The sequence below is a fragment of the Miscanthus floridulus genome, chromosome 6 (genome assembly GCF_019320115.1).
Source record: "Miscanthus floridulus cultivar M001 chromosome 6, ASM1932011v1, whole genome shotgun sequence".
In the NCBI taxonomy this organism is placed as follows: Eukaryota; Viridiplantae; Streptophyta; class Magnoliopsida; order Poales; family Poaceae; genus Miscanthus; species Miscanthus floridulus.
The window spans coordinates 82,676,244-82,691,492 of NC_089585.1; the positions used below are offsets into that span (position 1 = coordinate 82,676,244).

At 45.5% G+C, this 15,249-nt stretch overlaps 1 protein-coding gene across 1 annotated transcript; it reads right to left on the minus strand.

Annotated features, from left to right (window-relative positions):
- Window positions 1–178: 178 nt before the first annotated feature.
- LOC136460761 (uncharacterized) lies at window positions 179–1,679 on the minus strand. The gene is made up of 3 exons (XM_066460341.1): window positions 1,453–1,679; window positions 856–1,369; window positions 179–199 (listed from the first exon to the last, which is right to left on the minus strand). The coding sequence occupies exons 1-3, from the start codon at window positions 1,677–1,679 to the stop codon at window positions 179–181; spliced, it is 762 nt and encodes a 253-aa protein (XP_066316438.1).
- Window positions 1,680–15,249: the final 13,570 nt, after the last annotated feature.

Below are 15,249 nucleotides of genomic sequence, written 5' to 3' on the forward strand. Positions count from 1 at the left end.
GTTCAGGGGCTGAACAAAGTGCCACAGTAACATATCTTCACTTTAACTCCCACAATAGTCAAATTTAATAGTTTGAAGTACGATAAAAATCACAAAATACATCATGAAAAATAAAGGATGCGGTTTATTTATACCGAAAGATGAAATTACGAAACTAATAGATGACGTGTGACAGCCATTAATCATCCGAAGAAGAAATCTACATAAATAGACATAATTGATAGTCAAACATATATGGACCTCTAAATTATGAATTTAGAAGAGAATAGAGCGTACCACTAATTTTTTAGGCAATAACGTACACCGTTTTTTCATCTCTTGAAACCTCTTTGTGATTTTTTCATTACCAATCTTTCTAAATATCTCCTTCTCGTTATAGCATATCGTCAAGTCATTGAGCCATTCATCACCCAGTTTATTACGCAAATCCGTCTTTATAATGGACATGGCTGAAAATATCCTCTCAACTGAAATCGTTGCCACAGGTAGTATCAAGGTTAGCTCAATGAGACGGTAAACCAATTTATAAGATGTGCGCATATTATTCTTGACCATGATTTCAGCAACTTTTGTAAGTTCAGTGCATCCAAGAAAATATGGAGTTCTAGCATGGTTGATGAATTGTCTAAGTTGATTTGGTAAAACAGTAAGGTCACCAATATCAAAATCCTTGGCATAAAGCAAGCCTCACAAGTTTGTCCACATCAAAATTAGAGAAGCAGTTCCTTGGGTTAAAACAAGCCATGCATACTAATAACTCTGAACTAATTTCACTAAACCGATGATTCAACTCAATCAAGATGGCATCAATGGCAACAAGAAAAATCTCACATGATAGTAATGCTTGTTTGTTACCTTTTGCTTTCTACGTCTAGATGTCCCTCTAACATTTATTTTCTTATCCATATCTGGCACTTCAATCTCATTCTTCTCACATAATGTTTTCACTTTTCTGAGTAATGGCTCCCATCCATTGTTCCTCATGTCCTGCAGGCCATCTTTCACATCAGTGATCAAATGCAATGCTTTAACTATGTCTTGATCCTTCCTTTGTAAAGCACGTGACAAAATATCTGCAATGTTTGCACTAGATGTTGAAATGGTAACAACCACCAGTTGTAATTGATGGGCAAAATAATGCACATAGAAAGCATAAGGATTTTCATCATGAATCAATTTCTGCACCCCATTAAATTCACCTCTCATATTAGAAGCTCCATCATACCCTTGTCCACGAAGCATAGAGATTGGCAAATTGTGACTTGAAAGCATACCGATCAAAGAATCTTTCAATGCAATAGTTGTACAACTCTCAACATGCTGAAGTCCAAGAAATCTCTCCACCACTTTCCCTTCATCATTCACAAACCTGCACATTTCATTATGTGTTAGTATAATTGTAGAAATAGAGGTAATAATCTAGGCAAGAAAATGCAAGTATCGACTACTAACCTTAGAATTACCGCCATTTGCTCCTTAATTGATACATCTCGAGACTCATCAATAAGCACCGAAAATTTCCTTCCTCGAATCTCATCCATAATGACAGCCGTGACTTCCTCCGCACAAGCTTTTGTAAGGTCTTTCTGTATATGATGAGATAACATCTGACAATTTTTTGAACCTTTTTCATATGCCTCCTTCACTACCTCAACTTTATCTTTGTACCATTCAACCATCTCTCTATAGTTTCCCTTGTTGAGGGAAGAAGAAGTCTCATCATGTCCACGAAAAGCATCCCCTTGCGATATGAGAAATCTTGCAACATCTAAAGAAGATGTCAAACGTATCTCATATTGTTTTTCTTCCTCCCTGCTTACTTCAACTAATTTTCTACCCACATTTGTCCTTTGGTTCATAAAGTCATCACATTTTAGCCTAGCCTCTACATGAGTCTTGCAAACACTGTGGTTACTTAAAGTATCCTTAGCTTTCTTCCAATTCACATAACCTTGATGTGCAAAGACAGAACTCCCAAATTTTTTAGGCTTCGCCGAATTAAAGAAGAGATAGCAATATAAGCAATAAGCTACATCCTTGGACTCACTATACTCTAGCCAATCAAATTCATCAAACCAAGTCTTTTGAAATGATCTCCATTCACCACGAATCCATTTTACGAGGAAATTGAAATTCACGAGGTTGGGTTGGACCACTCAAAGCATATGCTCTCTTTACTTGGTCTCTAATTTTAGGTTCATAATCATCAATTGGTTTGCGATTTCTAGGGTCTGCAATCATGTTCGATTGACTAAACTCTACTCTAGGTTTCTTTGGTTGAGTTGTGCTCTCATTACCAACCCGCTGCTCATTACTGGTATGTGGAGTTGATGGAGATGGACCACTACCACTAGAACTTGAAAAGTAATTGCGCAGAGTTCTTTTTGTCATTCTGAAATCTCAAATCTAACATTCCAAATTTCCAATCACATATTCAATTCAACAATGAAACAATCAAAGACAAATAAGGATTTAAGTTTGGTTCACAAATCACCTTGCTCTGCTAGTCTGCTCGCTGCTCGTGCTCGGCTTCATGCTCATCAGCTCATGCAAGCTACAATCTAGGCATCTAGCTGCGGTTTTGTTGGACTCCTCTTGGCCTTCGGCCACCCCAGCGCCCCACTCTGTCCCGCCACTGGCTGCCTCGGTGCCCTGGCCAGTGCCGCGGGCCGCTCTACCGCTACCGCTGCCTGCGTAGACACGCGGTCACGCCTGGCCGCCTACCGCTCGCTGGGCTCGCGCGCTAGCTGCACGCCGCCGCGAAGGGGTGACGGTGTGATATAGTCCGCCCGCTCCCGCTACTCGCTCCCCACTTCCCCGCCGGCCACTGCCAGAGGCCGAAGCAGAAGCACGTGAGTGGCGAGTCACGACGCTCTCTAGAAGTTCGATGGGGAATAGGTTTTTTGGGCCTTCATCCTTGGGCCTAGACTAGTGGACTTAACTTTATGGGCCAAATGAACTGATGTTGCTGGCCAGCCCAACTCGTGAGAACGTTGTCTTCTACCTATCTTAAGTTTCAGCCCCACCTACACAATAGAACTTTGCCTAAAAATTTAGGGGGGGCTCCAGAGGGGCTCTTGGGCTTCGGTATCGGTAGGGGGGCTCGAGCCCCCCCCACACCATTGGATCCGCCACTGTCTTTGAGGGCCTATTTGATATGGGCTCTGTGGTGGCCTAGCGCCCTCCAACTGCAACTTGCTTTGTTTGATTTGTTTGGTCCACCAACGAGCCAGGCCCGCGAGCTGCAAAATACCCTCTCTCTCTCATGGTTCCCAAGAAACGAAACCCATGGTCATTTTTTCTGGGCCAAGCTGGCTGAAGCGCTCAAGGGCACGCTGGAGTAACCATGTGGAGATGTTGTCGAGTTTTCACCGGTTCTCCATACGCACGACGCTCGCAGCTGATGTCGCCGCCACCGCTGCGGGAGGCAGGAGGTGAGGCAGCACCAGCAGCCAAGACCTAGGCAGACGCATGCACAAGGTGCCGCCATTGCCGCTCTTGTCTCTGCCACCGAGCTAGGAGGAGGGGTATGAGGAGGACGAAGAGGCGACGAGGCTGCCGTCCGACGTGCCACGGGGCCACTTCACGGTGTACGTGCGCGAGCGGCAGCACCGGTTTGTGGTGCCCATCATGCTACTGGACCGCCCCGAGTTTCGGTCCCTGCTGCGGCATGCCGAGGAGGAGTTCGGGTTCATGGGCGCCGGCGCCGGTGGCATCCTCGTCCTCCCCTACGCGGAGGTCGCATTCTGCTCCCTCACCAGGATCCTTCCGCTCTACAATTTCTCCACGGTCGCAGGACCCACCGCTCATGGCATAGGTCGAGGTCTCCCTCTCCCTCAACATCTTCTTCCTCCTGCCCCTGACCATCTTCTTCTTAGACATCGGTGTCGGCGGAGATGGAGGGCCACTCAAGCTTGCTCGCATCTGAGGTGCCATGGGCTTGTTCGTCATCTATCGTTGCCACCAAACTTGCCTCTACCATTACTGACTCAAGCTCATCGTGGTGGTGCTGCTCCTACTCATGTTCCTTGTCGGCGCTTAGCAAGTGCTCGATAGAATGCCGAAATGAGAAACAGGAGGGTAACTTCACCGTGTATTCCAAATGCAAGGTCATCCTAGCCATCTGTACACCAAATCAAACACAATCCCAAACTAACCTGGCTCATTAGAAACATGGCAATCAAATAAGAGGTGTTGCACCATGGAAGTCAAGCTTTGGCTAGCCACAGCTAGGCCAGCCGGCCAAGCCACCCTTGCGCTCTATATCAAACAGGCCCTGAAATTTCGAGTTTTTCTTTTACTTCCACATCACCACTATGGCATTTTTAACCTCTTTCGTCAGAGCAACTCCAGCCTCTTATATCTTTTGGTATTAACAACAGCAATAGTATTCACAAAAAAACAACAGCAATAGAAATTTTCGAGAAAAAAGGTATTTCAACAGCTTTTTCTATTAGGGCTTCTCCAACGCACGGAGAACACGTAGTTTTAGATGCCACCTAGAGAGGAAACCATGATTTTATAGGATGGTAGCGGTACTTTTGCAGCCTACTAATGACTAAAGAGAGAGAGAGAGAGAGAATGTAGTCCATGTAAGTAAAAGCAGAGATAGAAGAGGAGAAAAAGAACATGATGGGACCCAACAATAAAAAGATGGTTGTGCAGTTGTGCCTTGCGTTGAGAGTTTGGATACCCAACCCTACGGGGGCAAAGCTTTTGTACTGGGGCCTTATGTTGGTGCTGCCCTTAGATCTCCAAATATTACTATTCTCTCTTCTTAATTTCTCGCTAGCCAAAAATAAAGAATAGAAATGACTCTTTAGAGTACTCTTAAGATCTAGAGAAACTATTGAAAAGTACAAAGATACAGAGAGTAAACTCTATTAAAAAAACTATTCAAATGAAAATTTAGAGAGTGAATTTTGAAATTGGAGATACTCTTGCAAAAGGATAGGATCTATTTTCATCGATCCTATCCGTTTCTATACTTTTTTATATATAAATATGGAACGGGGCAAGAGGAAGGTGAAATATTTTGGTTCATTTTTGTCCGGTCATGTTTTTTAGCGATATATGGTTGTAGCTTAAGTTTTTTTATTGTTCATTTCTGAACTCCCATACATGCCATTTTATCTTCTCATAGCTATCTTGATACCAGTATGTAGTCATGCATGAGATTAAGAAGGCGTTGCGGCATGCAGGCCCACCTGTTGGCACGCAGACTCAATGTTTTGATGGGGTGTATGATGTCCGAGCAGGATGAGGAGCCGACTAGACCTAGACATTTACCGGTTTTTAGTTGTAGAGATATTGTTTGTTTCTAAACTCGCACATGCCATTTTATCTTCATTCTTGGCTATTTTGATACTAGTTTGGAGTCTTGCGTGAGATTGGGGAGGCGTTGCGGCATGCGGGCCCACTTGTCAGCATGCGAAGTCGCGACATCAACGTTTTTACCGAGGGTGTAGGGACTCTGAGCAAGATGAGGAGCTGAGTAGACTTGGACATTTATCGCTTTTAGTGGTACACATAGAGATAGAGAAGACATAGAGATATGCCTCCTTGGCTCCTTCCCTACTGACCCTCTAGCTAGGGTTTTGGAGCCGCCATCTGCCTCTTACCCTCTGTCCTCGTCTCCAATCCTGACTCACCCCCGTAGCTAGGGTTTTTGAGCTATTAGCCCCCTCTTGTCCTCCAACCCCACCTCTGCCACCCCTACTCTCTCACACCCATGGCCGGCCGACGATGATGTTGCAGCTGGTGTAGTGGGAGTGGACAGCCGATGTAATTCGAGATCTCTTCTTTCTGAATTTAGAACATAGGGGTTACAAGATACTACCATCAAACCTAGTGGTCCCTATCGGTGACCTCACAAGACCATTCCACGATGTCTTTTGAATTAGGCGTTTCTTGGTTTGGCGCCCTAGGGCGATGGTTATGGTGGTTTCACATATTTGTTACACTGTATCAACATGGGTGATAACCTAGATGATTTTGGCGACACTTCCCACAATAGCTTGATTGATATTTTGGGGAGTTGGTTTAGGGGGCACTTTGAAGGAGGAGGCGATAATGCTTCTACTCTCTTCCTCCTTTGCCCTTCCTGGGTTATGTGCGAATCCATGTTTTGTGCGTGTGAGAATCCGTGTTTAGGTGCCATGAGATTGTCTTGTTATACAACCTACGAATATTTTAGTAGTGGGATTGTAATGCATCTACTTATTTGGCTATTTTATTGGTGAAAGACTTCAGTTTATGTATGGTTTTACCATGTTTCTCCACCTAAGGTATCCTATGCGATTCGAACTTAGTGCTAGTGCCAATATCATTTTTTCATGATGAAATTCTCTATTTACCAGGTGCTAATTAGGTACATAACGCTAGGGTGTTACATTAGAGAAGATGCTAGACAGGCCTAACTCTGCTCCACACTCCCCTCACTCTCTCGCTATTTGCATACTACTGCTACTAGAGCATGGCTCACCTATCTAAAAAGAGAGTAGTTTCCTCCTTGTAGTTATGAATGAGAGTGAGGAGGTATTTATAGCACTTTAGGTGTGGGCCCATGGATCTGTGTGCTCCAAACCTCCTCCCTTGGATTAAACCATCATAAAATGGATGGTGGCAATGAATCCAACTTGTGTTTCCTTTGCATGTTGATCGAGGAGAGGCGGTTTGGCCACCAGAGGGAGGTTGGATACACCATTTGTGGGTAGGCTTCCTTGTGGGCCCTCCCCACTAGGTGGGGAAGCTTCCTTTAGCCTTCTAGTGGGTGTATAGGAGCTGCTAGGTCCACTTGGATATCTTGGATACACCATTTGTGGGCCCTTCAATCCATGGGAGAGCATCCTTGACCATCTAGAGGAAGCACACTTTCAATCCAACACCTGGGGGACACTTGGGAGTGTGTTTTAATTTCACACTCCACACCAAAGATGAGCTCATTTGGCCAAAATTCATAGGTCAGTCGACCTACCAATTTTGGCCAAACAAGCCCATCTTTTGTAGGTAGCCATCATATGCCAATTCCATCATGTTGGTGTACCTAAATGGTCAATTGGCCATACTTGGGAGGTCAACCGACCACCCAAGTTGGGCTCCTAGACTTGGTTTTTCTTCCATTTTATACCTACATTCAAATAGAGAGCATGTACATGTGGAACCAAGTTATTTGAACAAAAAACACATTCATGGTTGGCTTGTCTCCTTTCATATGTGACACTTTTGTGACATTTTTGACTATCCAGAATAATGATGAAATGGTCATCAACAATTTTTCAACCTCGAGGTGAATTCCATATATGCAAAGTTAGTGCTGGACTTTGAGGCCGACAACATCGTGTAGGACTCCTTGACTATACCGTGCTTCTGAGCTACGTAGTGGAAATGGGTATCAAACTTGTTAGTGATGAATGATCCTCCGTCCTCTTCATCTCATCAAGGAGGTGCTATAAGGTATCCATGGCATCGAATTGCTTTTGAGACTATGTGTAGTTAAGGCCCATTTGGGACAGCTCCACGAGCTCCAAATTCACCAAAAACAGTCCCACACCACGAAAAGTTGCCCAAACGCTCTAGCTCCACCAAATCTAGATTCATCAAAATGGTGGATCTGGGGGGCAGATTCACCATTTTGGTGGAGCTCCTCAAGGAATACTCTACCAACTCAAGTTTGGTGGAGTTGAGAAAAATTACCCACCTCTGCCACCGGTTACATAGAGAATGGTTTGTTCTTTTTCTTCGTCGCTTTCTTTGCTTCTTCTTCATGACATAGCAGAGCACCGCTGTCTGTGTCTAGCCATTCCCCAAGCCATGGCTACATGTTGCCATGCCCGGCCCAACCATGGTCGCACCTTGCCAGCCTTGCACCGCCCTAGCTGGCCACGTGCCACCCCCTCGCCATGCTCCTACCCTGGCCAGCCCCGCGGTGGTCACACGCCATGTCCGGTCGGTCCTTGTAACGACCCAAAAACCATTACAATGTAGGTAGTCATTTCTGACCATCCTAGTGTGCATGTCATAATCACAATTAGAATCTGACTTGTGACTATGCCAACCCAAAACCGAGCACTGCCAGTTTTGGCGAATTGTCTGACATCACCACCGGACCATCCATCAAGACATCTCACAGGCTTAGGATAATCTTGGCCAACCCATGCACTGACGGAGTGTCCGTTGAAATCCATGCACAAATAGTCAGTCTGTCAGACACGGTCGGGCACTAGCGTATCGTCCATTGCTTGTGGCGGTCCACCCATAAAAAATGGGCGACACCTATCTCATGCAGCTGTTGCGTTGTCACACACACACACACCACCTAGTCCCACTTGTCAGCCCACATGTCACCACCTCACCCACACCAACACACTAGACCTCTCTCTCCCTCCCCATTTATCATTCACGTGAGCAAGGAAACAAGAGAAGGAAAGAAAGGAGAGAAGGAGAGGAAGAAGGAGAGGAAGAGAGGAAGAAGAAGGAAGGAAGGAGGAGGACGTCACCCAATGGCCGAAGGACAACACCGATGACAAGTTGCTGCTCCCCACGTCCTCAACCTCGCTGAAGCCGAGCAAGACGACGTCCCTAAGGTCTTCATCTTCCCCAAGCTTCCATGGAGGTCCCCCACGTCGATCTACTTCCTTAAGCTATTCCAAGCTGAGCTGCTGCACATAGAGGTCACCCAAGACATGGTGAGCACATCCCCCAAGTCCCCAACCATCTCCCCCAACTACCCATGGCCATACCCATGAGCTCACCATAGCCCATGCATGTCACATCCATCACTTGTAGAAGCTTCCCTACATCACTAGAAAGCCATAGGAACAAACTGCACTCGATTCAGAGTCCGGATGCCCCGGGAATCGATCCCAACATGTTTGCACAGCTGTTGTTCGTCGTTTATCAGATGGTCCATCATTTTGGTGGAGTGTTCATTGAATTATAGCCAAAACCCAAGAGCAGACTGTGTTTATTGAATGTTCCGATCTTAGTTTGGAGTGGCCTATAATCTTTGTATGTGTGCACAGCCTACACTGGTAAAATCCATAGAAGGTGCATTTGACCTCCAAAAATGGTGAAACGAGTTTCGTTGTGCTCCATAGAATATCCTCTATCAGCTAGACATAACTTTGGCACCAAAAAGGCATATCTCATTTTTGGCCACCGGAAGAGGCTAAGTCCTTATAATTTACCGGAGGCTCCACCACACGCACCAGAGTGTCTAATAAGTTATAAATCACTGATAGAGGAGTTTTCCGAGAGCACATACTTCATACCAGAGAGTTTGATCTTAGTTTAGAGAGTCTGATGTTCCCAGTATGTCCTTTTCCCACTAAGTCCCAAAATCACCGGACAGTCCGACATTCACGCGGACTACCCGATGACACAAACTGACAGTCTTTCAATGTATACCTGAACGCTCCATCTTGCATGTTTAATATAATGTCATGCATACATAAGTATCTCATACATGGATATATATAGGTACGTAATATCAGAGAGACGCCAAGTGATGTTCCAAGCTAAGGGAACCTTGCTCTTCCAACAGGCAGGCACCCCGCTATTATGAACCCTACTTTGGATACTTATCAAGTCACATTATGAGTTTTGCTTTACATATAGTCTTGGATAATGATCTCTTCATACTACACCTAGAGTAGCTTAATAATCTATTAGAAGCCTCTCACCTTAACAATGGGAATAGGAACACTTAATGCTTATTGCTTAGTTGCTTGGGCAATGGTAGAAGTCGAGCATGAGAAGGGAACTCATACTCGCACGTGTTGGATGCTACACCTGGATAATGAACTACTAAAACCAATGAGGGTATAACTTGACCCACCTTACTAATCTAGCTAAGGAATGATATCCCTAATATGGTAATCTTGATGATAACTTGGATATCTTGCTCAAGCGAGGGGTAGGTCACCGTGAGTGTGGGATCTCAGCTGACATAGCTCGTGGAGTAGTAAGGACTGTGTATTGGGATACGTAAGTCCAAGTAACCACCCATACAAACCACATGTCACGGATGGGGTCGATAAGCCAAGTAACTAATTGCGACCTATCTATCCGTGAAACTGGCAAGGGTGATGGCGTCGGGAAGATGGTGTACGTAATGAACTAGGGACCCATTATAGTACCGAAGCCTGACCCGAGGAACTGGGAAGATGGTGGAAACCTGACCCGGGCATCTAGTTGAACCTTTCATGTGACATTCGGGCTAGATTAGGGAAAGGTTGGAAGGTGTGAGGCAACCCTTACTCTCATGCACAAGGTATGGTGGCTAGTCCTATGGCAGAAACGCCTAAAATAACACACTAACAGAGGCACTCGTCTTCCACCAGACACTAAGCACCCTGAAAGCAAGCTACAGCGGGCGGTGTCCGTCGGGCACACCCCAAGGGAGAGCCCAAAAGATCCATATTTTTCCCCAAGGATCCAATAATGAGAATGAGTTACAATACTTAATACATTTTATACATCTAGAATTCTTAGAAATTCATTATTACATTGCCAAATTCAGAGTGCGGAAGATTAAACAACGGAATGATAATAAACATCTATCGATAAAGAACAAGGACCCGTCTATGTCCACCAGAAGAATCCTTCACACAATGGTACTCCTCAAGCATTACCTACAACAGGGGTAAAGAAACCCTGAGTACACAATGTACTCGCAAGACTTATCCGATTAGTGGGAATAATTTTCCGACTCCAAGAGATATGCAAAGCTTTATGGTTTGCTGGTTTCCTTTTTGTAGAAAGCAATACTAATAGTGAGTCCTTATTTATGTTATTATTAGTAGCCATGATTATTTGATTATCTAGCCATTCTATGTAAGCACCTGTTCTACTTTCAAGCAAGAGTTGAGCAATCAGTTCCATTTCATCACCTTTCATCTTTTAGTTCTTACTACGGTGCTAGAGTTTAGACAAGCCATACCGGATTTCTCGGTGATTCGTGAATCAATGCCCCCAGCTAGGTACCCCAAAAATACATGCCCCACTTGTACCCTAGGCACAAGTAGGACCAACCCATCACCCTCCTATCATGGGGTCTAGGTCCCCATCCAAACTTGGACTCCAAGCACCCACTCCTAAGTCCTAGACTTAGTGCGGTGCAAGGACCTCCACCATCCCCGCCTCCAACCAGTTGGTCCAGAAAGAGCTAGAACCCACAACAAAAGCGCAACAAGTCTTCCCTACGCCCATACCCAAGTATGTGCTCAGGATAATAAGTCTATGACTTGCCTAGCGTCCAATGCAATGGCTGGTCCTTAACCGACATAGACAGGGAAAAAGTGTAACCAAGCTATGCCCTGTTGGCCATAGGACATAGCCTCTTACACCCACCAGTACCCAAACAATATCCCTGCCTAGTCACCACTTTTCCTTTCCACCATTATATCATGAGAGATCATAATTATCACCTATTATGAGTAACGGCAGGTTACTCATGCTATCGAAATCCTGAGCATAGCAGATACTCAACCTATACTAGTAGGACTCATAGATAGATATATTTATGTAGGTAGTTTCCATAAAATGCCTATAACGTAAATGCACATCATATATATATTCAGTGATCATTAAAAATACGGGTTATGCACCGAGGCTTGCCTTGGGCAGGCGGTGGATCAACAAAGTCAGCACCAAAAGGCTTCGGGTCTCCCTCCTACACGAGGATCTCCTCCTCGTACTCCTCAATGACCTCCTCATAATCCTATTTGTGATCTACATGCATGAAATGATGATGCAACACTTAGTAATACAGCAACAACAACTCTTAACATAAAAATACAGCTATCAAGATACTAAGCGAGTTCTACCGACTAAGGTGCTAAGTTACCTACTATTACCACTAACAAGTATGAAGCCTGACATATATTATCTTAGCAACTAAAGGTATTCTTACTCTTAATACTAATTTACTCTATATATGATAAAACAAGGGTGCTAGCTATTCTATTTATCAACCTACTCTAGTGCTACAAAAATTATAGTGAGTACATAATAATCTAATGATCCTACTGTAAAAATTTTATGGCTAAAGACATCATCAATTTGCCACAAAAATTCCTACAAATATTAATCTATATAATATTAAGCTCTCTAATTTGAATTTATGAACATATCATTATCATAGCTAACCATAAACTAACTACACCAACATATAGATGGCATTTTGTGAACCTAACAAATTTTGTTTCACTATTTTTGGACATCTATAAGATTTATTACAAATTATCAAAGTTCAGCTCAAAACTAAATTGAATAAGCATTTATTACCTTACTAGAAAATGGAAAACCTAATTCTACCATGCGGCCCAAAACACGAGCGGCTCGGCCTAGTTCGGCGCAACGCGCGTGCGCGCGACGCACGGCGTGGCCTAGCCGGGCGACGATGGCTCGCGATGGGGAGGCCCGCGCGCGTCAGTCATCTTGCGAAAATGCCCTCGGACTTCCCAGTAATAGCTTCAGCAATAAGCACACTATTCTAACAGTCAACTAACTTACAATTCGACCCCTCCCCTTTCCTTCTTTACCATGGCCATACCCTCGGGCTCCCGCGTGTGCACCGATGCGGTGCCGTTGGCATCGAGCGGTTACACCAGCCACACCAGTCCCTCTCCGCCCTATCTACGGAGCTGATACCTTACTAGGCTTGAACGCGAAGCACTAGGCGAAGGAAGCATGAGCTGAGACGCCACAGTAAGGCTAGTCCATGGCGGCGGAGCTCTTGCACTGAAACGACGATGTTCCGGTGAGCTACAACAATGTCAAAGAACTTGGGGGTAGTGAGTGAGCTCAAGGAACTCACCATGGACATAGACGACGTGGTGGTTTGGCCGGAGGCGGCCCGAGCCGAGTTGGCCGCGTGCGCATGGATGGTACGGTGGCGCACGGCAGTGGCAAGGCTACATTAGGGGAGGCTTGGCGGTGGTAGCAATTAGGCAAAGGTGCGCAGGGTGACAAGCAGGTGGAGGCGAAGTTAGCGGTGCGGCAAATTGACACGAGCAGCACTGGGTAGGGAGCTTGCCTTCGACGCGTGCCACGGCGGTCTTAATGACCCGACAAGAGGAAAACTCTGAATTGGAGCATGGCACGGCGAGGCTCGTTGGAAAGTGGGGTCGGGTGGTTGGCTGACTACACGATGGAGCTGCAGACAAGGTTAATTGGACTAAGGTGGCTCCACCAGGCCAAATTTAGAGGAGCGGGTCCGGCGACCATGACGACAAGGGAACAGGGGAGACAGGCAAGGCATGGCTTGTCGCTGCCATGGCGGGACGTGGCTGTCACTTCGGTGCATAATCGTGTATGGCTATAGGGCGATGAGGAAGCGGCCAACGTGCTTAGGACGGTGGGCCACACGGCCATAATTTGCAAACCGATGATGGTAGCTTGGCTCTGCGCGCCGTAGTGGCATGGCACCGATCAGGGGAGGCAGCAGCATAGCATCACAACAAGCATGGATGTGATGGCATGGCAGGCGGGCAAGGCAACATACGGGGAGGGCCAAGTGTGGCCACGCGCTCATGGCACCACACAAGCGAGCGTGAGGCGGTAGGGCGGTAGGTGGACGCGACGGCAGTGGCAGAGCGCACACGGGCGACTTCGCACAAGTAGCCATGGCTAGCAGCAGCGTAGTGGCACGACGCACGGGGTCAGCAACATGGTGAAGTGGCACCAGTGGCCGAGCCATAGCAATAGGCCCACGACGACGGTGGTGCTGGCCGAGCAGCTAGGTCGCTGGGCGCGGCGTGCACGTGCGTGTGCGTGTGCTTGCACGAGCGTGGCAGTGGTGGTGCGGGCCCACACGGTGGTGCGTGCATGCGCTCTAGGGGTAGGCCAGTGCCACGCACCAAGTTGAACCGCAGCCTAGTGACCACGACCAGACACTGCACCCGCTCGGGAATGTGCCTTGCACGCTTTTTAAAGCATCCCCAAAACCCACCTCAATGCTTCAATTGCTAAACCAACTATTTTATGCTTGATATGGTATATCAAACTACTAAAACAAACCCTAAGACCATGCCACTACTTAACCCAATTCTCCTATAAAAATTCCCAAACTTTGCTTTGTCGACCTATTTTTCGACTTAAGAAAATGACTAAGTTTTTGTTCGGATTCGTGCCAAGTTTGGTTTCCAAGCTATTCAGTAAGCTATCTAGGGAATCCCATTCTTGACCACAAGTATTTCATCGTCACCTATGAAGTTTGTACTACAAACTTTATTAAAGTGCCGGGTATGCGTTCTATAGCATTTTCGTTCAACAAAAATTCGTCTACAACTCTAAGCGATATAACGCAACATAAAATATAACATTCATTTCACGTTTCCGATAAACATTTCAAGTCATAGGAATTTATTTACACATTATATTTCATACACTATCATATAAACATGATGCACATATAGTGTTTTAGCAAAAGATTGTACAGTGTAACACCGATGGTGTTACAAATCTACCCCCCTAAAACAAAATCTCGTTCTAAGATTTCATGTGCCTAGTGTGGGAAAGGAGATTGGAATTACATTTCAACTTAACAACTACCTATCAGAACTAGAGAGAAGGTGGGGGTAATGCTTCAATATGTAGCTCTCTTGTTCCCATGTGGCCTCATCCTCAGAGTGGTTTTGCCACTACACCTTATAGAACTTCACCACATTGTTCCTTGTCACTCTTTCCCTTTCATCCAAGATTTTGATAGGGTGCTCAATATAAGTCAAATCAGGCTAGAGTGGAAGTCCTTCAATTTCTACAGCTTCATCTAGGACCCGCAAACATTTCTTCAACTATGAGACATGAAACACATCGTGTACCGCTGATAAAATATCAGGAAGCTAGAGACGATAAGCAACTAGGCCACACTGCTTCAAAATTTTGTAAGGACCCACGTATTGGGGAGCTAGCTTGCTATGGACACTAAACCGATGCACCCCTCTCATAGGAGACACCTTGAGGTACACATAATCCCCAACTACAAACTGGAAGGGCCTTCTTCGCTTGTTCGTATAGGCTTTCTGTCGGCTTTGAGCTGCCTTCAAATGACTCTGAATAATGGTGACTTGTTCACGAGCCTCTTTGATGAAATTAGGCCCAAAATATCCACAGTCTCCCACTTCAACTCAATTAAGTGGCGTCCTACATTTCTTTCCATATAGAGCTTCAAATGGTGCCGAGCAAATGCTCTCTTGGTAGCTATTATTGTAAGAAAATTCAGCTAACTTCAGGCATCCATCCCAC

What these genes read in the sequence shown, in the direction of transcription:
- LOC136460761 (XM_066460341.1), bottom strand. Translation starts at nt 1,679, where the DNA reads ATGGTTGAATGGTACAAAGATAAAGTTGAGGTAGTGAAGGAGGCATAT. An exon ending in CAAATGGCGGTAATTCTAAG is followed by an intron (nt 1,370 to 1,452) that starts GTTAGTAGTCGA and finishes TGAAATGTGCAG; the next exon opens with GTTTGTGAATGATGAAGGGA. An exon ending in CTAGACGTAGAAAGCAAAAG is followed by an intron (nt 200 to 855) that starts GTAACAAACAAG and finishes CTATTTATGTAG; the next exon opens with ATTTCTTCTTCGGATGATTA.